The sequence below is a fragment of the Emys orbicularis genome, chromosome 22, assembly GCF_028017835.1.
Source record: "Emys orbicularis isolate rEmyOrb1 chromosome 22, rEmyOrb1.hap1, whole genome shotgun sequence".
Taxonomy (NCBI): domain Eukaryota; kingdom Metazoa; phylum Chordata; order Testudines; family Emydidae; genus Emys; species Emys orbicularis.
This window is the reverse complement of record NC_088704.1, coordinates 16,592,425-16,615,084: the sequence shown is the minus strand read 5'-3', so window position 1 is coordinate 16,615,084 and position 22,660 is coordinate 16,592,425. Positions and strand designations below refer to the sequence as shown.

At 43.3% G+C, this 22,660-nt stretch overlaps 2 protein-coding genes across 3 annotated transcripts; both read left to right on the top strand.

Annotated features, from left to right (window-relative positions):
• Positions 1–3,843: 3,843 nt before the first annotated feature.
• On the top strand, positions 3,844–8,873 carry MRPL20 (mitochondrial ribosomal protein L20). Its single transcript, XM_065421372.1, has 4 exons — positions 3,844–3,990; positions 5,946–6,056; positions 6,386–6,463; positions 8,406–8,873. The coding sequence occupies exons 1-4, from the start codon at positions 3,904–3,906 to the stop codon at positions 8,577–8,579; spliced, it is 450 nt and encodes a 149-aa protein (XP_065277444.1). The 5' UTR covers positions 3,844–3,903; the 3' UTR covers positions 8,580–8,873.
• A 1,863-nt stretch (positions 8,874–10,736) lies between these two features.
• CCNL2 (cyclin L2) lies at positions 10,737–22,324 on the top strand. Of its 2 annotated transcripts, XM_065421468.1 has the most exons (11): positions 10,737–11,030; positions 12,470–12,544; positions 12,833–12,942; positions 13,306–13,426; positions 14,768–14,832; positions 17,619–17,718; positions 17,807–17,911; positions 18,116–18,257; positions 19,364–19,481; positions 19,581–19,673; positions 20,932–22,324. In XM_065421468.1, exons 1-11 carry the CDS (start codon positions 10,737–10,739, stop codon positions 21,281–21,283), a joined length of 1,575 nt encoding a protein of 524 aa, XP_065277540.1. In that variant the 3' UTR covers positions 21,284–22,324. The 2 variants fall into 2 exon arrangements, with proteins under 2 accessions (XP_065277540.1, XP_065277541.1); XM_065421469.1 differs by lacking the exons at positions 10,737–11,030; positions 12,470–12,544; positions 12,833–12,942; positions 13,306–13,426; positions 14,768–14,832 and adding an exon at positions 14,843–15,667.
• The last annotated feature ends 336 nt before the right edge of the window (positions 22,325–22,660 follow it).

The window sequence follows — 22,660 nt, the reverse complement described above, 5'->3', positions numbered from 1 at the left end:
AAAATTCTGTCGGGTCACCTACGTCCTTCCTACAGGCTCTTCTAGTGTAATCATCTCAGCAAAGTGAGCTTGGTCTTACATTGCCAGAAACCAAAGAGAGGCATGTCCCCCAGTCTGGGTGACTACATTCAGCACTGTAGGTGACTGGGGGATGCGACAAGGTAGCTTCCCAAGCATGGAGTAGGGATCCCTGCCTTCCTTCTATGCAACATGCCGGATTTACAGAATCCAATACTGCCTCATTATCTTCCCATCTGCAGGGAGAGAGGGACACTAAACTGGAGATAACCCCTGCTGGCCAATGATCAGGTAGGAAGTCTACACGGTCATGAAAGGTTTCAGCTATGAAAAATTTGCACCTCCCAGACTGATTTTTCATTCATTTGCTTGTACCTATTCACCACTGTGACACTTTCCCGCTGTGCCCAGAATCATAAGCCAATATTTTACTCATCTGCCTCAGCAAGGGAGAGTTTTGCTGGAGCTTAAACTGTGTGTTAGGGCCCAGCCACACCGGTCTGTCTGCCTCACCAGCAAACTCCTCGAGAGTCTGCCAGTCTTCACCTTGCCTTGCAGGTAACATTCAGTCAACCCCAGTCCCCGAACCCCTTGGACCATTCCTCTGCAGCATCCACCTCTTGTCACCAGATGACCACAGAAATACCAAGTCCACCATCTCGAAAGAGACAGAATACACCCTAGCCTGTTGGCACATCCGAGACTGCACACTACACTTTAATATAACAGCACTGAGTGACTTTATGGTAAAACTAAAATTAGTTTATTAATAAAGAGCAGAGGTTTAAGTGATACTGAGCGGAGATAATAGAAACAGAAAGTGGTTACAAATAAAACAAAAGAAAACACGCTTTCTAGTGTCTAAAACTTAACAGTCTCAGGCAATTTCTCACCTCCAGTCAGTTCTCAGCATCCTCAACCCACATGGTTGAGGAACCAGCTTTCACAGATTCCAAAAGTGCTGGCCCCTTTTGTGCCTTAAGTGATGGATAACCAAGGAGTCCCTTTGATTCCCTTTTACAGTCAGAAAACCTTTGAAATGTATTCTTTGAAAAATAAACGCAGACAAAGTTCTTCTCCCCTGCTCATAGGTGCCAACTCCGTGGGTGATCTGGGGCTGGAGTACCCCCTAGTGTCTCCCACCCACCGGCAGGCCCGTGGATCAGCACCTCCCCATCTCTCCCAGCCCCTCCCGCCCGCTGTGAACAGCTGTTTCGCGGCATGCAGGAAGCTGGGGGGGAGGGGGAAGGAGCAAGGATGCGGTGCGCTCGGGGGAGGAACTGGGCGGGAAGAGGTGGGGTGGGGCCTTGGGGGAAGGGATGACGTGGGGGCGGGGCCTGGGGCAGAGCCAGGGGTCGAGCACCCCCCGGCACTTTGAAAAGTCGGCACCCGTGCCCCTGCTGCTTTTTCCTCTGGGTGCAGGCACCAAGCCCCTTCTTCCTCCTCTGGTCAATTCGCCTTCTCGTTTGCCTTGATCACTTTGTTTACCTTAGATGTATATGTACTTTTATTGTCCTTTTCTTGTAACCAGGCCATGAGGTTTTCTCATCTGCCTGTTAGCCTGATCCATGAAGACACGTAACCCACGTTCCTTTGTTTATCAACTGCCTCCACGACATCTTTTAAGAACACATTTCCAGCACACGTACATAACTGTTTATACGCAACCCATACCCACATCACACAATGCTTTCATGACCAGCATGTCACCATTTTCATGACACCTCACAAGAACGGTTTGGCTAAATATTCTGACAAGAGCGTGTTGGATGTACTGAGTTTGTCAGATCTGCTGGGATTTATGGTTACATAACAGTACGCCCTTTGCCAGTTGGCATAAAAGAGCTCTTCAGGGCACAACTACCTATGAAATCCGAACAAATGACAGAATGGAATAACTTCACCACTGAAATGCAACCACCCTTGGGGTAATGACTGCAGAAATGGCACACAACATGCTGCACAACTGTGTATGTATATGCAGATAGGAGGAGAAATTTTGGCAGACACCAGGGCAAAAGTCTCATCTGATGTAGCCCCTATTTTAATATTACAAACATCTTATCTGCAATTTATATCTATGGTATACTGTGTATCAATAATATTATGTACAGTATATCTAACCTATAAACTATATCTACATATATTACACAAAAAGTCCTAAATTAAAAGAATAATATTAAGGTTGCACAGTCAAAAGTTAGGAAATGCCAGAATTAAGGCTGCCGGTGTAACCTTAATTCAGCCCCCTTGTGCATATGCATTATGGGCTTCAATTACACTACCCATTTACTGTTTTTTCCACAAGACCCCTGCCTCATTCAGTGCACAGAATGGATGGTGCTCACTTAATGAGCAGCTATTTCATATTTTGTTTTCTCCACATTTTGCAATGGGTGGCTCCAGGCCTTTATTGCACACTATTCAAACCCTGTTCTGAAAACAGAATTATTAATTTCCTCATGGGCTTTTGTATGGTACTGTTGTGATAACCGGGCATATAAATTTACCCTAATTGTGAGTTCAACTGTGAAAAGTGAATAAAAGTTCAGAAAATGTCACAATAACCTATAAAAACAAATGTTGATGGGAAAAGGTGCAAAAGACATCTGTGTACCAGCGACCCTGAATCTTGTTTAAGACTGTTTAATGTCGGACAGTGATTGGGTCATGTTAACACCTTTAACTCTTTGGGTCCATTTATTCCCTCTAAATTAATACAATAGCATCATCATAGCATCTGAGTGCTTTACAAACATTAATTTCCACAACACCCCTGGGAGATGAGGGCATGTTGTTATCTTCATTTTACAGAGGGGGAACTAAGGCACAAAGAGATTAAAGTCAAAAGTATCTACTAATTTTGGGTTCCCAGTTATTTGACACCTGGGACTTGATATTCCAGAATACTTAGCATTATGCAGCACTTTATATGTTCAAAGCACAGCTCCCATTGATTTCAGCTGCAGCTGTGAGAGTGGATTTTCGGGGAACAGCAAATGGCTCATCATTGGCTCAAAGGACTTATTTCAAGTCCCTGCTCCAAAGCATGAGGACACTAGAGCGTCCTAAAGAAAAGTTTGTGGGAACGTTTTTTTCCTCCTTCTCACAAACAGCTGAACTCTTTTGGCTACATTTTTTTTTTAATTCATCTTGAGGAGACACCTGGCAGGGAAAGCTTCAGTTCCACCAGCTAAAGTTTGGCAAAGTTATAAACACTGAAAATCTCATCAAGAGATGGGCTGGGTACCAATAACAGGCAGCATGTCCAGCCCCACCTGTTGCTTTTTCTATCTACCTTGCAGGCCATCTGCACAGCTTTCCAGACAGCACAAATAACTGGCTTGGGGAGCGGGGGGCACTCATGTGCCCAGATATACATTTCTCCCCAATCTTGTCAACTATTGCTCTTCCCTCCCCCCCCCCCCAAATATCTGGGCAGCTGTGACCTCCTGCCGAGGGGGGCTGGAACCATTTGTATAGTGGGAGTGCTGAGAGCCATTGAACCAAACTGTAAACCCTGTATAGGATGGAAACCACTTCAAGCCAGGGGGTGAGGCAGCCCCCCCAAGCCCAGCACCTCTGCTCCTGCCCCCCAAAACTGAGCACATGGGAATCCCTGCCCAGCCCCTAGCATGAGCCGCTGAGACCCCCCCACCCCTATAGCCGGGCCTCCCCTCGCGCAGCAGCGCCGCGCCGCGCGTCCCAACTAACGCCCCGCAGCTGCGCCGCGGCGCGGACGCCCGGCCCCGCCCGGCCCCGCCCCCTGCGCTCCCCGCGCCTGCCCGCGTGCTCCCGGCCCCGCCCCCTGCGCTCCCCGCGCCTGCCCGCGTGCTCCCGGCCGCGCCGCGCGCAGGGGGCTGGGGCCGGCCAGGCGGAGGGGCGATGGTTTTCCTGAGCGCGCCCTGCTGGCTGCGGAGCCGCCTGACCGACCGCTTCTGGAGGGTGCAGGCGGTGCTCAAGCATGCGCGAGTGAGTGAGTCCAGCCGCCCTCCGCGGCCCGCTTCCCGGTACCCGCCGGGCCTCTTTCCTCCCCAGCCCCGCTCGCGGGCTCGGCGACTGCCTGGCCTGGCCTCGCTTCCCTTTGCGCATCTGCTGGGAGCCAGGCGCTTTCTCCTGCCCTCGCCCCACCTGGCGGCCAGAGCCCGCCGCTCCCAGCCCCGCCGCGAACCCGAAGCGGGTGGCGGTGTCTGGCCCCAAGGAGCAGAAGGCGTGGAGGGGAGGGTCGTGTCGTGTCCCCAAGGAGCATAAGGGGGATGTGGGGGGAAGGGTCGTGTCCCCAAGGAGCAGAAAGGTGTGGGGGGGGTGTCGTCCCCAAGGAGCAGAAAGGGGGCATGGGGGGTGTCGTGTCCCCAAGGAGCAGAAAGGGTGTGTGTGTGGGGGGGGGGGGTGTCGTGTCCCCAAGGAGCAGAAGGGGTGGGTGTATCCCTTTCTCTTTGTTAGTTGCTTCCTCCCACACCCCGTCCACTTAGTCTTGTCCTTCCTCTGGGCCTGAAGGTGACACTCATGTTCCTCTCTGAGTTGCCCAGTGCATGGTGGGTAGCAATGGCAGAGAGCATAAATAAAGCTTTCACCCTGGTCTCCCCCAAAGGCTGTGCTCTTCTCCATAATAGAACCAGAAATTCTCACCCTTTATTTTTTTTTATACAAAAGGGAGGCATGATGTTACGGCTTAAAGGAAAATAGCTGAATTATTGGCTGTCCATAGTTGCTGTATAAATGGGGACTAGATGGCTAACTGAGCCTTGCTTGCACATATAAGGTTAAAGGGACAGTGTGAACTTAAATTTGGTCACCAGAAATATAAATTCTATAGAACAGGGGTTCTCAAACTGGGGGTTGCGAGATTATTACCTGGGGGGTCGCAAGCTGTCCGCCTCCACCTGAAACACCGCTTCATCTCCAGCATTTATAATAGTGTTAAATATTTTTAAAAGTGTTTTTAATTTATAAGGGGTGTCGCCCTCTGAGGCTTGCTGTGTGAAAGGGGTCACCACTACAAAAGTTTGAGAACCACTGCTATAGAAACTAGTTTTGATAAAGCCTTAACCAAACTTTCCCTCAGTGTTTGAAACTCAAACTATAAACAATGAAACTGGCTAAATTGACTTAATTTTTGAACTGATCAAAATGCAAAAGGTAAAGAGCATTAACAGTGATAAGTACATTTATATTTGTACATCTTCAGGTGTTGTTAGAACCGGTAAAGATACTTCTTTACAATATGACTTAAGTGGACAGTATCTCTTAAGCTATTGCATGTAGGGTTAAAAAGGAATTTTCTGTAATGGCATATTGTCAGTAGCTTTAGTGACATTATCACCTGCTATAGCATTGAGCAGGGCATTGCCTACAATGAAATGGGCGTATCCTACACTTGTGGGTCCCAATCTAGCCATGTATCATAAGTAGCCTGTGGGGACACTTGTTGGAGGGCAGACTAATCACATGGTGCACTTGCCCAGTGTTAATTTTCCATATATGCAACTGTGGTGGTTTCCACAGATGATATAAGATCATCAGTGGTACATGAAGTGGCTCAAGCTATGAGACATTACTAAGGATGGGGATTCCCAATTGATTTCCTGCTTTTTGCATAGAGGCACAGCCCCTTCTGTTTTTTAAGAGTCAAAAAGTTAGTGTGAGTTTGGCCCACTGTTAGAATCTGGGACTGAAAACTAAAACTGATTCTGTGCTCTGTCCAGCCAGTGAGAAACTATGGTCTTTCTCAGGTTACTTAATGTTTGAGTTTCTATTTCCCCATTTGTAAAATTAGGCTTAACTAATGTTTGTAAAGTGCTTTGAGATCCTCTTAATGAAAGGCTCTATAGAAATGCAAAGTGATATCTTCTATATTCATATTACTGAAGGGCTTTACAGCCTTATAAAGTTAATAATTGAACTGGAACATCTTGTTTTTGCCTTAGCATTTTCGTGGAAGAAAGAACCGCTGCTATAGATTGGCTGTACGAAGTGTTCGGAGAGCTTTTGTGAAGTCAACAAAGGCCAGAAGAGAAAAGAAGAAATTCATGAGAGCGGTAAAAAACAAACCAAAATGATAGATGTAAACACTGAAACTGGGAGACTAGAATCATTTTTATATAGCCATTTTCCTACTCAGGGTATCCCCAAATGCTTTACAAACTGCTGTTGAAAGAGTAGTTCTGCAAGTTCAAGGCAAGTGCAGTAGCCCCTGTTGGCTCTGCAGTAGCTCATGTTTCATCAGAATTTTAGCAGTGAAGAAATGTTGGTCAGGACACACTGTATTTATTGAATCTGAGCACATCCATATGTCTAATTCTCTACCAAAAGAAAGCATCAACTAGAATATTCTTATTTTTATATTTAAATCTTTGTGTTTTTAAAGCTTTGGATTACGAGGATTGAAGCAGCTTCTCTTGAACATGGTTTGAAGTATCCAGCTTTCACAGGCAATCTGCTTAAGGTAAGTGTGTTGCTTGAAGAAGAATTGCACTGAATTGGTCTTTCAATCAGTCATTCCATAAAACACCCAGAAAACCTCTCAGCTCAGCTGATGAGTGATAAATATGAAATTTGTTGTGTAGGGTTTTTCTTGCTTACTGCAATAATGTAGTCATGTTTTATACTTGTATCTATTTCTGCTACAAGTGACCTTCTTTTATCTTGGCAGCATAAGAGCTCAACATAAGACTCATAACATGTTCCTACCTCTTCACTATAGATTTATGTGACCAGAAGAACTTTTTTCATTTATTCTTTAAAGGGACAGTGTCAGTTTACATTGTTTATTGTAAATAAAAGATGTTACCTATGCTACTGTCAGGTGCTCAGAGTAATAGCTGCCTTTTTTAATACCTTGAGATCTAAAAAATATAAAACAAATAAAACCTTGAATTACTAAAAGTGAGTTTAAAAATCCGAATTACTTTTCACTAATTAGACTGGTGCATTTCAGTCAGCTTGGACAACAAAAATAAATGCAGTCAGTTTCGCTGCTACATTCTTAGCACTCCAGTGCTCTCTTAAAACAAACGGGGATTTGTTTCAAAGCTTCACATTAGAATTGGAAAAGTTTGTTGGTCTTAGGTTTAGCTTGTTGCGAGGTTATTGCATGGGGGGTCGCGAGTTGTAAGCCTCCACCCCAAACTCTGCTTTGCATCCAGCATTTATAATGGTGTTAAATATATAAAAAAGTGTTTTTAATTTATAAGGGGGGTCGCACTCAGAGGTTTGCTATGTGAAAGGGGTCACCAGTACAAAAGTTTGAGAACTACTGAACTAATTAAATCAGATTTATTCTAAAGTTATCAAACTGTTAAAGTGCTTCCATTGTTTTCTCTTGTCACTCTTGGTAACTAATGGAATAAAGTACTCGGCATAGAAGTTCCATCAAACTGAGACAAAGGAACAGGTATTTCAGAGAAAGTCAGTGTCCCTTGCATCTTAGAATTGTCCAACAGAGAGGTCCTTAGTTTCATTTTCCAGAAGAAGCAGACCTGGTTTCTATAATCTCTTGACATTTTAGATCATCCACTCGTTGCCCTATGTAGTCTATAAAGGGACCGATCCTGAAGTCCTTCCATTTTGAGACCCATTTAAGGGCCTGATCCTGAGTTCAGCATCCACCACTCCTGTGGAAGTCAATGGGAATTGTTGGTGTGCAGCACTTCATGGGATTGGGCCCTGAAACTCAAACTTGGCTTTTTATTTAAAGGTGAAAATAAATGGATGGGCTGAGAATATTTCTGGATGTTATTGCATAATCTGAAATACAATGTAAGGATGGTTAAGGCACAGGACTAGGAACTGAGACCCAAGTTCTATTGCCAACTCTGAAATGGACAACGTGTGCAACTCTGGCCAAGTCAATTTCTGTGTATCCATTTCCTCACCTCTAAAATGGATAGAATACATTACAAAGGAGCACTGAGAACCTTAGATGGAAGTCACTATAAAAGTGCAAAACATTATTTCAATAAGAATTCCCATCCATTTGGAACATATATACCTTGTTTGCTGGAATTTGAAAACTAGAACATCCAAGATCAGGCACTTCCTTTATGTAAGTCTACGTAGTAAGAGACTCCCCACTGTAGCTACTGGAATTTGTTAGAAAGGGGTTTTAGAAAATCCATGATTATCTGTTTTATATCATATGCTGTAGTATAAAATTGCTGCTGTTGAATTGTATGACACTTTCCCCTTGGGATATTCACAAAAATTAGATGTGTATCTTGTGAGGTTTTCCCAGGCAGTAAAATCATATGTTCGTTTGCCTAAAACAGCCATTAAATATTAGCGTTTTAATGAAACTTGTATATAGTAATGCACTTAAGAACTTAACAATGAACATTTGTAAAAGTATTATTACTATGCTCTTCATTGACCATCCTTCTTGCATTTAGTGCCAAGTGGAGCTGAACAGGAAAATGCTTGCTGATCTGGCTATTTATGAGCCAAAGACATTCAAGTCCCTAGCTGCCTTAGCCCAAAGGAGGAGACAAGAAGGCTTCCTTGATGCCCTTGGGGATGGAAAAGAACCAGAAGGAATATTTTCACGAATTGTGCACCATTATTGAAGTGACAGGCATAACCTACAATTGTAGCTGCCTATTCTAAGCAGAGGCTTGTATTGCAAAGTAAGTTTGCACCCCAGAGTACAAAAAAGATCATGTATTTGAAGGAAGACTTAGACAGCTAGCTTGTAAACTCAAGAGGGCGGTTCTTTTTCCTTAGTGGTTTTGGTCAAAATTGCAATCTAAGCTTAACAGGGATAAACCCTACTGTGCAGAAGTCACTCTATGTAAAAACATTGTGTAAACATTTTTGTTCTGTAACAATCTAATAAAGGGTTTTTTTATGTATTATGAAAATATCTGAATAGTCACTTCTGGTGTCACAGAACAATAACATGCATTTTAAATGCTTCCTGAAATGTTGACAACTATCCCACATAGATGCAAGTAAAAAAAACATTTATGTGGCACTCAATGTTAATGAGGTTATATTGCAAAGCTATGGCTTAAATATGTGATGCATAAGATAACTATGGAAGTACCTGCCAAAAAGCAGAAAAAAGGAAAATCTTAAAGGCTTTAGTAAGGCTTGTGCTGCAGCTAGTAGAGTTCTACTAAAATAAGTAGTCAGTCCATGAGAATAAGCATGTGAAGGCATCTTTTTAAAAAAAAAAAAAATGAAAAAGGGCTAGTGAAATCACCAGAAATTCAGATTGTTAGGAGTATAAACCATGCCTTCTTAAGTATTGTGCCATCTAGCTTCATGCCATAAAATGTGGAGTTATCTAGCTTTTTTTTTAAACTAGAATATGTAAAAGAGTGCAGCACAGCTAGACTATATTCAAGTGTAGCGGTCAGTCTTTCAAATTAGTTTAAAAATTAAACTGGCCAGTCTAAAGTAGGGAAAGCTTACATGTGATGTGTTGCCTAAAACGTATCCACAGAGTTGCTAATCTCTCATTGGTTCAGTCTATACTATACTTGTATCCGAGTCAGGGGAACCGGAGATTAAGCCCATATCTACGCTACAGCTGCGCTACTGTAGCGTGGACCCTTCCTAAATTGATGGAAGGTTTTTTTCCCATCAATTTAGTTAATCCACTCTTCAAGAATGGTACTAGGTGGATGGAGGAATTCTTCCATCAACCCTGCTGTAATCTACACTTGAGGTTAGGTGGACCTACGTAAATTGCTCAAGGTGTGAATTTTTTCACAGCCCTGAGCGATGTACCTAACTAGATATAATTTTTTAGTGTAGAGCAGGCCTTGCACTTAAAAGCTGTAGTGCAACTGGGACCTCTGTCTGTGTAAAGGCTTTAAAACCCTGGATCCTCCAAGACTCTGGTCTTCAGGGGAGCACCACCGTATTATAAATGTCCTAGCTAAAGTTGAAGCAAAAGGAGGCTTACACTCAGATATATCTTCCAGTGAAATCTGTGTGCTGGAGTCTGTTCAATGCAGGTGCTAGTGCTGCCGTGGAAGATAATTCCTGCTTGAACTCTTATAAGGCATAGCAGTGCAAGATAACAAAACTACAGTTGTGGGGAGGCTGGTCAGTGCTGCCAATTCAAGATTTTGGGGGTGAGCCTTGGGAGACTTGTTTTACTTAAAGCCCCGGCTGCTGGAGTCAAGAAACAAAGCTTCTTGCCCTCCAGCATAGCAGAGAAAAGCTTTAAAATGTGGGTGGAGTACCCCTTAAGGCTCCTGTTAAATGTGTGGGGAGGGCAATTGTCCCAGGGCCCCCCAACTGTCTGTAAGTGGAAGGGGCGGACCCCAGTGAACACGAAGAAGTGGGGCTCCAGATTTCTCTCATGGGCCCTGTCCATACCCCCAGCATCTGTTTCAATGAGTCTTTCAACCCCCCCCCCCCCCCCCAGCGTGGGGGGCTCCCGCTGGCGTGTGCTGGGGGGGAGAAGGGCTGGCTCGGGCCTGGTCGGTGGGGGCGAGCCAGGCTTTGTCTGGGTGGGGGAGGGGGCGCGCGAGGCACGCCGGAAGTTCCGCCCGCTCCACCCTGTTTCGAATTCCCAACCGCTGCGTCACGCCGCTTGCATCAGGCCGCAGAACCAGCGTCACGGCGGGGGCAGGCAGGCCAATCCGAGAGCGGCGCCTCGCTATCACCCGCCAATGGGAGGCGAGCGCAGGGGGAAATGGGCGGGACACCGCCCGGCTCAGGCGGCTGGAGAGGGGGAAGGCGAGAGAGAGGTGAGGCGGCGGCCCAAGATGGCGGCGGGGACGAGCAGCGCGGCGGCCGTGGTAGCGGGGGGCCCTGGCGGGCCTCAGGCGGCGGGGCCGGCCCCGTCGGGGAGCGGAGCCCCGGGCCCCGGCGCAGTGCTGATCGGGGACCGGCTGTACTCGGGGGTGCTGATCACGCTGGAGAACTGCCTGCTGCCCGACGACGCGCTGCTCTTCACCCCCTCCATGGGCAGCGGCCTGGAGCCCGACACCGAGACCCAGCTGCGCGTCACCGGCTGCGAGCTCATCCAGGCGGCCGGTATCCTGCTGCGGCTCCCGCAGGTGAGCCGGGCTTCGGGGCCGGGCCCGCGGCGGGTGAAAGACGCTCGGGGGAGAGGAGCAGCTTCCGGTCTGAGGGAGCGAACGAGGCCCAGGCGGGGGCGGCGCGGGCCGGAGGAGGAGGGGGTTGGGGAGCCGCTCTGGGCCCGCGGCAGCCGGGGGCGCTGGGCCTTTGTTGCCTGGGAGTGTCGCGCTTTGTCCTTCCGGGCAGGGCCCCGCCGTCTGCTGGTGCCCAGTGGCCGCTGCGTCACTCACACAAACTCCCCCTTTAATCCTAGAAACTAGGTAACGCGCGACCCGGCAGCTATCGGGGGAGACGGGCTCGGTCCCGGGCCCCGCAGCCGCGTTTGCAGTCGGGAAAGTGGAACAGGGATCACGAGACGCCGCCGGCCTTTTGTTTACCAAGGAACCAGGCGTGTGAAACTGGCCCTGTTGTGTCCTTTACGGGCAGCATTCCGGCTTTCTCTCTTCTCTCCCCCCCCCCCCTTTGTCCCGGCCGGCTCTGCTGAGACAGGAAGTGAATGATGTAACCATCTGTTCCGGTAAAGCCAGGGCCTGGGTTGGCTCAGCCCTCCAGGGCCCTTCCTAAAAGGAGATGCCCCCCTCACGCTTTTTCTTTGCTGCGGGTGGTAACGCACATGATTTCGCAATGCCTTTCAAATGGGGTTTCTTAACTGCTTTCTCGTATGACGTGTCGCCAGTTGACTTCCCTGGTGAGCTTCAATTCCTCCCATTAAAGAAAATGGGACAAAGATTCAATGTTACTATGATGGTTGGAGGGGAGAGCGGTTACAAAAATGCCACTATGGCTGAAACAAGGTTGATGAGACCTTCAATTTAAAAAAAAAAATTTTTTTTTGCCTAATGCTGCTACCAATAATCTTTATTTTAGCTGTTTTAATTTCTCTAGCCATCTTTTCTTGCATATGAGTGTGTTTAATATGGCAACAAGGGAGTCTTTTTAAATATGGCTATGTGATTGTAAAACCACAAAGGCTGGCTGGGGAGCTTGGGGGCAGGTGGTAATGCTTGACATTTAGTGCTGACTCACGGTTAAAATGACTCGCTTTGAGTTGGTGGTTGCCTTTTAATATTGCACAACGAACATAGAACCAAAAATAAACAAGTAGGAGTGTTTGCATAGATGGTGGAGCACTGGGGGGCGTTTAGACTGTAGTGTCCACCCTCATAACTATTTTTGAGTGTCCCCATAAAATATTTTGTTTGGTACTTTTCTATTGTCTAGTCTAAGACTGCACATTATAGTTCTAGGTGTTTATGGTGTTATACGCTTTTTTTTTCTTTGTGAGCTGTTTGTTGCTGAGTCAGGCATTTCTAATGGTTTTTATGGGACTCAAATTTGTTGTAGTGTAATTCATTTTGCTCTAGAACCCTGTATGGGGATGTTAATATTGGATTACCATTTCTTCCTTTCTCTCTAGGTGGCAATGGCTACAGGGCAGGTGCTGTTTCAACGTTTCTTTTATACAAAATCTTTTGTGAAGCATTCCATGGAGGTAAGGATTCTTTTAGAAAATGCACTATGCATTTGATTTCTCTCATGTTTGAGAGCATGTATTATGCCCTGTTGTTGAACTATGTGTACAGGAAACTTTCGAGCTATAGATATGTTGTTTAGTTAAACACAGTTTTACACATCTACATTGTAACAAATACTTAACTTAAAATTTGGAATATTTCTTGTTTTTACCACCACTTTCTCTTGTTATCCCTCCTAAAGCTCTTGGAGGCGATCAGTTCCAGATTTTGCAAAACATCAGTATGTTGCAATACTTATATTTCAGCATGTGTCAATGGCCTGTGTTCATCTGGCATCCAAAATTGAAGAAGCACCGAGGCGCATAAGAGATGTAATTAACGTATTCCATCGCCTTCGACATCTAAGAGAGAGAAAGTAAGTTTAGAATCTGAAAAATGTTCGCTTTCTTCATGGCCGGTTGTTTAAATGTGGGGACTACTGAACATGAGAGCCTGAATTTAGTAGCCTAGCTAGCCATAATTGTTGCTGTGCCTATGGGGGAGTTCAGATGCATCATGACTCAAGGAACATGGGGTAAAACCTTGTTTGGGGAATGAAAACCAAAACATGAATCTGGTTATTTTATCTTAACTGGAAAAATGCTTGTACTGTTGTAAATACTAGCTAGTTTGCATCAAAATATAGTAACCTGCATATGTGTCCAAGTAAGATTGTTGGGTATCTTTTAATATTGGCAGTTCATTCTTACTCGATGGATTCTGAAATAATGTCTTACAGAAAACCTGTACCTCTACTACTGGATCAAGATTATGTTAATTTGAAGAACCAAATCATAAAGGCAGAGAGAAGAGTTTTAAAGGAGCTGGGGTTCTGCGTTCATGTAAAGCACCCTCATAAGGTTTGTACGATATTCAGCTAACTTATAAAACTGTGTGTGTTTCACACTCTGCTTGTTCTGGGTAGACTATTAAACTGGTTAAAAGCTGCTTGTTCCACACTACTGAACACAGTGAAGCTAGTTTACAGTGATCTTGCTATCTTGTTTCTCATTCAAGAGAGTCTTAATAGTTGGTCTTGTATCTCATTGGTCAGTGAAGATTGGAGATGGATGCAGATGTTAAGAACTGGTTAGACTTAACTGTACTTGGATTCTTCAATTTGTCATAGCATGAAAACAACTTATTGTTGAATAAGCAGGTAATTTTGGTGTTAAATTCTGAAGCAATATGAATAACTCCTCTTTGACTAAGGCTCTCGAATATCCCTTTTGTAGAATCTAGCTCTGATTATAATATTACTGGTGGGATGTGTGAAATTCTCAGTCCCAGGAATGCTGTTCCCCAAAGTGTGCCGGACTCTGCTCCCCATATGAGCTGGTCAGCACTGCTGTTTGAATCTAATAGAAGGTTAAAGTAGTGTAAGGGTTCTCCTTTTCCTTGCCCTGCAGGTATCTGCTCTCTGTCTTGCAGCAATGGGGTACTATTTCAGACCTCTTCAGGTTGCTGTAGTGTAAATGCTCTTTAAATTTGAGATCAAGTGCCCCCTGATTAAAAATGTGTAGATAACTTTCTCTGCCCACTGCCATTCTTTCTGAGCCTCCTTATTTACTGGGGTACCAATCACAGGAATGAGTGTACTCCTTCACCCACTAATCCCTGTGAATTTTCTGTAATCATTTTGTTTTATCCACCATCTTTTTTCAATGTGGTTCACAAAAAACTTTGTTTTGTATGCTGCTGTGAACCTTTTAAACCTATTCTGCTAAGTCCTACATAAGCAAAAGGGGGGGGGGGGGGAAATGTTGGCTAGGTTTAGTCCCTTCCAATAGAGGTGTTTTGTGGTGGATTGGTGCCACTTTTTCCAGTTGGCAGTGTTTCCTACCATGTGGCAGCTAAAAGAGGAATGTTGAGTTCTATAGGAAAAGCATACCTATTTTGAAAACTAAGTGGAAGGCAAGACTTCTAGATGAATAGGATGACTGAGCACAGAAGGAGGAGTATGAGGAAGGTCAGATTTGGCTGTGCACAGCCATTTTTGGAGCCTGTTCTTTCCCTCTTTTGTAATTGAAGGTAGAAACTACCCAGGTAAACATTTGGCATCTTACAAGCACTCTCTCTGTGGATATTTGAGAATGTTAAAATCTAGAACAGAATAGCAGATTCTACATGGACATCCCCTCTGAATTAAATACTTGGCTCTAGAGATTCTTGATAATAACTCAGTAACCCATATCTTCCAGATAATCGTTATGTACCTTCAGGTATTAGAATGTGAACGTAACCAACACCTGGTCCAGACTTCATGGTAAGTTGATCTATCTTGTTATACGAGACCAGCAGGGCAGTGGCAGAAATATGTCATTTGAGGCACTCTGGGCAACATTGGTGTAGCCCACAACTATGTTCATGGAATAGACAGTTCCAGTGTTTCCTGGAGTGCCCCAACCTACTACCCAAATGTTGATCGGCCTCTAAGTTTCAGGCACTGTCTTAAATGGTAAGATAGCTTTTAAACCCCTCAACCCTTGCTCTTTCTTCCCTTTTCTCCTACCCTTTGCCCTCCCTCTAAAGTGAAAATGTTAAGTGGTTGTTTCTTTGGGTAAATCATATGTGCAGTTCTTGTCCGTCGCTGATGCTGGGAGACAGACTTTCCCAACACTTGAGCTGCTGGTTGCAACAAGGGCATCAGGAACTCTCGACATAAATCCTTTTTATCCACATGGATAATCCAAGATGTCAGCTACTAAGACTGGATAACTCAGTGTTTTTGCATTTGCCATGAAACGTCTCTGCCTGTCTTGTTGCTTCACTGTAGTGAAGAGAATCATTTGGGGATGGGTATCGAAGTAAAAATTCCAGATTGTAACAAACTTCTAACTTATGAAACAATGACATAATTTAAAAATTGGAATAATGAATCTAAAGGTCATATTTCTGCTGACTGAACTCTGGTACTGTGATCTGTTTGGTGGAGAACCTATTTTGACTTTTCTTTTCTGTACTCTTTTAATCAAAGGGTAGCCTCTGAGGGTAAGTGACTAAGACTTCTCCTCTGCTGCCCAAGCGCTATGGTGCAGGGATAACTGCGTCTTCAGTCAAACCAAAGCAGGCTCTACAAAGAGAAGGCTGACTCTAGACAGGTGGTATAAATACGATAGTATAGTAACTGGCCAACTGCTTCTTGTGCTTATACTTTTGATTTTTGTTGTTGTGCCCTTGACTCTATTGTATATTTTAGAACTTGATTGTTTAAATTTTGAAAACTGTTAATGTTAATATGCTTTAACTATGTTAAAGATGCTGTACCTTTTTAAAATGCAAAAAAAAACCCAAAACTATTTAAGGTGGGATTTAAGTCTTCTGGGTGAATTAACTAACTGGTAGACTTCAGTTTTTATCATATCTGTGTATGTTATTTAATCCAACACTTAAAATACTTGAGTAGAAGGTCTTAATTCCAAACTGAAGTACAGCAATGACACTGGACATTTTCTGAATTGCATTCAGAATTCACATGTGAAGTAAGACTATTAGGCACAAATTTCCTTTTTTGTTTGGGATGTAGCGGAATAACTATTAGAGCAATTCCCTAACCATTCATTGCTTCCAGTACCTGGAAAGTCATGGGTATCCAGTATAACTAATGTTTGAAGTGCAGTGGTTTTAGAGAACAACTTAAAGCTGAAGTAATGTGACACATGTTTAATTCTACATGCCCTCAAACTCAGAGCCCAAAAGGCCAGCTGCACAGTTAGCAAGTTAGTTTTTGTTTAGCAGTTTGGGAAAGGGAGCCCAATCATCCTTCATACCTTGTGAATACTACTTCTCTCGCTGCACTTCATTTCACAAAGACTTTCTCTGATCTCCTTCAAAGTGTCTTCTCCATAGCAAAAAACGGTGTTAGAAAAGCATGACTTAGTTTAAGCTTTCCTCATGGGCAAGGTGAAGGAGAGTCAAGACTAAGCCTCTAACTTGCCACTTTTTTCCCAATGGTCAGTCGATCCCCATGTATTAGAACTGAAATACCTAGTAAAGGACTAAAACACGTAGATGGGAATGAGATTCATGAGCACCTCCTCTTTCTGTAAACTGGTTTTAAATGGGCTGTGGGCTCTGGTTTGGGCATCCTTGTGTGCTGCATACCCCCACGATCAATTTCAAACTCTCTTCTCAGAAAGCTTGTATAACTATATGGTGGCCTTTGTTCTGGGTGGTGTTTTCTCTCTTGCCCACCTGACACGCTGCTTGAAAGAAATACTTTTTAAAAGTTATACCTTTAAACATTGTATTGGTTGACAAATTCAGATGCAAGGACTTTGAAAATACAAACTTCCTTGAGGATTTAAAATCAAAATATTTTAAAGTATGTACTGACTGTTGTGGAATATGTGCAATATTTTACAGTTGTCTCATTCTGTGAATATTCATTTTAAGAAACCTTGTTGAAATGGGACATTTGGAAACGATACTGTCATATGCCAGAGAAGAGGAGATCTGTTTGAATACTGAACTGTCCTCTGCACTGATGATCCCAAATACCTGGATTTCTTCCACGACTAGCTTTTTGCATCACAAATGGATTCTGTCTTGGATGCTGTCTCACTAATGGAAAATGGACAGGTTCCAAAAACTTTCCAGTGGAAATGGGTACACGCTGAAGTGGATTGCATTTCTCCGGAGAACTTCAGCAGGATCGGCAACTTTGAACACTAGCTTTGAGTTTGCATGCTTCTCTGCACTCTGGGATTGAGCCTAGATTTCTATTACTGAGTTCTTTACAGATTATATGTGGTCTCTACAAAAACATTTGTTTTTGCATGAGAGCAGGCCAGTAGATCTAGAGGGAAAAGTAAAGTTAAAATTGGTTCTCTTTCATAACTGATTTGTCTGACAGCCAGTCAGAAACTTATTCCCAACCACATATCCATCCCCTTGAAGAAATTTTTCTAACTTCTCTTCAGATTTACAGGAATATAGCATTTGAGCTTAGTAATAGAATGCACAGAGAAGTAGTTACTGTAGAATTGAAGAGAATAGAACAGAGAGGCATTCTGCAGGGGGTTGCAATTGTTCCCTTATTGTGTCTTTCAGGAATTACATGAATGACAGTCTACGAACAGATGTCTTTGTAAGATTCCAGCCAGAAAGTATTGCTTGTGCCTGTATCTACCTTGCAGCTAGAACATTGGAGGTGAAAGATCTATTTATATTTTGTCTAAGTTTACATTAAGGTTTTCATGTAGAAATAGAAAACTGAATGTATGATTTCTCAATTGTAGATCCCACTTCCTAATCGTCCTCACTGGTTTCTGCTGTTTGGAGCAACAGAGGAGGAAATTCAAGGGATTTGTATAAAAATCCTGCAGCTGTATACTCGGAAAAAGGTTCGCTATTGTTTTATACGATGTGTATTCTCAGATCATAGGGTAAGACATCCTGCTTCCATTGCAAAACTCCCACTTCTCTGGGAGCAGATTCCAGACTCTGAGTCTCGTATCCCTTCTTCTAAGCATGGATGGTCAATTGAAACAGTACAGAGAACTGATTTTTTTTTTTTTTTTTTTTTTTTTTTAAATGTGCATTTGCAGGTTGACTTGTCTTATCTGGAAAGCAAAGTAGAAAAGAAAAAACTAGCCATTGAAGAGGCAAAAGCACTAGCTAAAGGTCTGCTACCCGACAAGACTCCCAATTTGGAGAACACGTCAGGGTTTTCCCCTGTTCCTAAAAATGGTTGGTGTCAATGTACCTAGTTTGCATATTTGGACTGCATTGCATTCTCCCATATTTTGGGAGTATTACAGTGACTTCATAACTTGAGTAAGAATCCTGTCTCAGTCAGGCTATTTTAGATTGCAGGTATTCCTTATTAAGCTGGCTATATTCCAAATGAGGATGCAAATGCCGCTATTTTGCAGCGTCCTCACTCTGTAGAAAGGGGTAGTCAAACTCCTCATGAGATTTTTTTCCCATTCTTTTTCTTGGCCTCATGTTAGTATGTGTGCTAGAAGAAAGGCAGCATTGGGACATGACACGAAACTATTCGTTGTAGTGGGAGAACAAGCAAAAGCATTGTCTAGTGGAGAGAGCCAACGTGTTCACTTTTCAAACGCTTCTGCTCCAGTAACTGTATGCGCTGGGAAGGGTGGTGGAGGAATGGCTGTGTGTGAAGGGAGAGTGCCCTGTTCTCTATTCAACTGAAATGTGTGTATAAAAACTAGTTACTTCTGGCTAGTTAAAATTCCCTTTACAAAAAAATCTGGCATTTAAATTTCCTTGAAACAAAGAGGAAAGAGTTGGACCTTTTAATGAATCAAATACAACCTAAATCTGTGAATACCAGTTTAACACCTTTAAAGAAGGTGCTCTTGGGAAAAAACTATGTTTGGAAACTATCTTTTGCCTAACAGAGCCCTCTTGAAGATACACTAGTATCTGCCTTTCCAAGGTATTGAAAATTGTGTGACATATTACATAAAATGCCGGTTCAGGCAGTTCTATTAAAGGTTTTTTCACTGTTTAAAGTCTGTTTTAGGATAAGTTTTGGGGGTTTTGTTTTTTAATGTACTAGGTTTACAGCCTCAGAAATTTACTTTAGATTTGAATAACTCGTGACTTACCTAAAGGTGTTCAAGTTTCACCCTTTATCTGAATGTACAGCAAAGGGTATCTAGAGGGATCTGGTAATTAGTCGATCCTTGCCCTCATTAGTGAGGGCAGGTGACCCATTCAACTACTGCTTGCCACTCCTTATCATTGGGTTGCCCGCTAAAGATTGACATCTCTTTGATACGCATGTGGGGGCGGATGAAGTGTAAACTTTTACATTTTTCTTTTAGAATCTCCAAAAGAAGGTAAAGGAAATAAACCTTCCCCACTTGCTGTGCAGGCGATGAAGAATGCCAAAAGAAAAATGGATGGAACAAAAAGAATGAATTCCAACAGCCCAGTGAATGGGTAAGATTCCACATGATATAGACTACCTTTTTTTTTTTTTTTTTTTTTTTTCCCCCTAGCGCTTAAATCTAAATCTTACTTGGATTCTGTCCTTCATAGCATTCAGAAAGGAAGGGAGAGCAGAAGTGGAAGCAGAAGTCGAGAGCAGAGTTATTCAAGATCACCATCTAGATCAGCATCTCCTAAGCGCAGGTACGTACTGAATTGGGTGGAAGTGCTGAGTCCCATTTGTAACCTGCTATGCTAATGGCAAACTACCATCCCAGAGAATGGTGCTTTGGGAGTCAGTGGGCTCTGAAGCAACAACTACAGCAATTTATATAAAACAGAAACCCCGTTTGAGCTCTGGAAATGAGACTAGTGTATGGAGGTGCAACATGGTGGCCAGTGTAGGTTCACGTGAAGTTATGATTAGAGGAATAACTGCATATGAACGGCATCTTACTCAGCAGATCTGCTCCTTGTGCCCATAGTCCTTTCTGCTGACTTAAATGACAAAAATAAGTTTATACTGCTTCTTACTATCCTCACCATAGACACAACAAAGCTTGGGGGATAGGGAACTGGATTCTCTTCTGACTCTCAGATCAACAGAATGGCAATATGTTCAGCTTCTCCCTCCGTTATACCTTGTGCCCCCTGTACCAAACACTGGGGTTTCACAAACAAAACTGAGGTCCAAATTTGGCCTGCAAAGCCTCTTACTGGGGGTGATGCTCAGGCTAGGAAAGACCGCTTGATTTTCATGCCTTAAGCTGTTTTCAGGGCTACAAATTAGAGAGAAAAATCTATGGTAAATTGGCTCAATTTACAAGTATGTAGATATCCATGAGAGGTAATCATGGAACCCCCAAAGTCCATACATCTAAAATTCTTCCAAAACCTTTTGCTGTAATTATGAAGCTGATTTCTTTCTGGATTATTAATAAAATATGTTGTGAAAGCTACTGTTCAGCATTTCAAAGCATCTGGGTTTTTTACCCATTCAACAACGGATCTAATGATTACAAATGTTACCTATTTTAGTCCTACAGGAAATTACTTATACTGTGTTTTAATGAGTTATGGGGTGTGAGCTGGGGAAGTATTCTGTTTGAAGCCAGGTGATGCAGACAAAAGTTAAAATCTAATTGAAATATCTTCTAAGGTTTGCTGGTTCAACTAATCAGATTAGTAGCGCCCTGTATTTAGAGAAGATGCTTTTTCTTGTAAGATCTATTCTGAGGGCAGCTTTCAACCTGAATTGTAGTTTACAAGTAAGTAAGGGTGGCATTTTAAAGGACAGTGTCAAGTCATTTTCTTCTAAAACCTTTTTCCTTGTGTTCCAAGTAGCACCTAAGATTGCTATAATCTGTCTTGTCCTACTGTGTGCTTTTAATGTTGTAAAGTAATCGGGCATTGATTGTTAAGGCACTCACTGTTCTCTTCTCCTTCTACTTCCCTGTCTTAGAAAAAGTGAAAGCTACTCAACATCGAGTGGTTCCAAATCCCACAGCCGCTCCAGGAGTCGCAGTGATTCTCCCCCAAGACAGTTCAACCATAGTGCTAGTTACAAAGGCTCTAAAATGAGGAGTTACAAGAAGTCAAAGGACTACAAATATTCGACACACAAGCCAAGGAAGTCCCGCAGCAGGAGCTCCTCACGTTCCCGGAGCCACTCACGAGAGCGTTCTGATCATTCTGGGAAGTACAAGAAGAAAAGTCACTACTATAGAGAGAGACATGAGCGTTCCCACTCCTATGAGCGTACGGGTCATCGTTATGACCGAGACCACCCTGGCCACAGCAGGCATAGGAGATGAAAGCTACAAAGGGTTCTCTTCTGTCCTTTGGGCTTCAGAGTGGAGCCCGGTTTCCCCCATTTTTCCCTTGCAGCATAGGGTTAGCCTGGGTCTAAACCACTTAGCATCAGTAATCTTTTCTAACCCTGTGCTTGTTAGCATGAATCCAAATACAAAGATGCTGAACAGACATGATGATGTGGACGACTTGATCTGGTAGATGGCTTAATTGTTCTGCTGCTGGAGCGGCTCTTAGAAACACCGAAGAGCCTCTGTTGTAGTGGCTGCTCCTATGCCTGCTCTCTGGTAATAGGTATATTTGCATACTGTCGTGCGATGGTGTTAGTCTAGTTCGGGACTCGGAGTACTGAGAGCACCAATTTCCTGGCTCAGCGATTAGAGAACCCTGCTGAACCAGCCCTTCCTGATGGAACTAGAAGAAAGCTCAAAACGTTTCATGAAAACCATTAGTGGCTTGGTGCTAACAAAGCTGTCGTTTCATACTGACTCAATTATGTTGTACAAATGTAAGGTGATATTTCTAGAACTGATGCCTATATTAGGTTACACTTGTGTATATATTTTGCAGTGTTTAACAATACAATATGGGAATATGGCCTTATTAGCCCTTCTACTTTCTCCACCGTGTAAATAAGCATTTGTTTAATACAAGTGAAAGCTATATACTGAAAAGTCAAAACTTGAATTCTATCAATTTAAGATTTGTGTAGAGAATTCTGATAAATGTGAAAGTATTTAGCTCTGTGTATTGAAAGTAGTATATTTTTATCCGTGCAATGCTGTGTGCAGGCCACCAGCTCATAGGGAAGTTTCATATATATACATTTTATGTGTTTTGAATAACTCTATACTCAGGATCTTTGACACTCTGAAGAATTGGTAGTTTGTCAATCTGCTTGCTTGTTTAAAAACAGAAGGTGTAAAAAAAAAAAAAAACAACGAGCCCAAGTCCGCAGCTCAGTGGTATCCGTTTTAGTGGTATATCTGAGCTGTTCCCATGCTCCCTAATTTCATTAAAGTATTTGATTTTGTATTTAAACTCCATGATGTTACTGTCTGGTGTAATTCCAAGACTTTCTTCTAAGTTGTACCGCCACGTCTAATCGAAAAGGGAAAAAATAACCTGACTTGAAATAGGGGTAAATTAATAGTTTATAGCCGTTTTATTTTTAAACTGACGTGTGCCATCTCAAATATAAATACTGTTTCAGACTAATTTTGTAGCACATGGTTACAGGGGATGTGAGTAATGGTAAAACAGGTCTCTTCCTTTCCCACTGACGGGAGTTAAAAGCTATGCAACTTAGCAGGTTCATCAGTGCAGGTGTAATAGAGGGTTAATTGCCTGAAGTGGCGAGTGTTTTCCTATCCAGGGAA

Coding starts and splice junctions, on each gene's coding strand:
- MRPL20 (XM_065421372.1), top strand. CDS start 3,904: ATGGTTTTCCTGAGCGCGCCCTGCTGGCTGCGGAGCCGCCTGACCGAC. Junction 3,991..5,945: donor CGGTGCTCAAGCATGCGCGA/GTGAGTGAGTCC, acceptor TTTTTGCCTTAG/CATTTTCGTGGAAGAAAGAA. Junction 6,464..8,405: donor TCACAGGCAATCTGCTTAAG/GTAAGTGTGTTG, acceptor TCTTGCATTTAG/TGCCAAGTGGAGCTGAACAG.
- CCNL2 (XM_065421468.1), top strand. CDS start 10,737: ATGGCGGCGGGGACGAGCAGCGCGGCGGCCGTGGTAGCGGGGGGCCCT. Junction 12,943..13,305: donor CGACATCTAAGAGAGAGAAA/GTAAGTTTAGAA, acceptor AATGTCTTACAG/AAAACCTGTACCTCTACTAC. Junction 19,482..19,580: donor TCCAACAGCCCAGTGAATGG/GTAAGATTCCAC, acceptor TGTCCTTCATAG/CATTCAGAAAGGAAGGGAGA.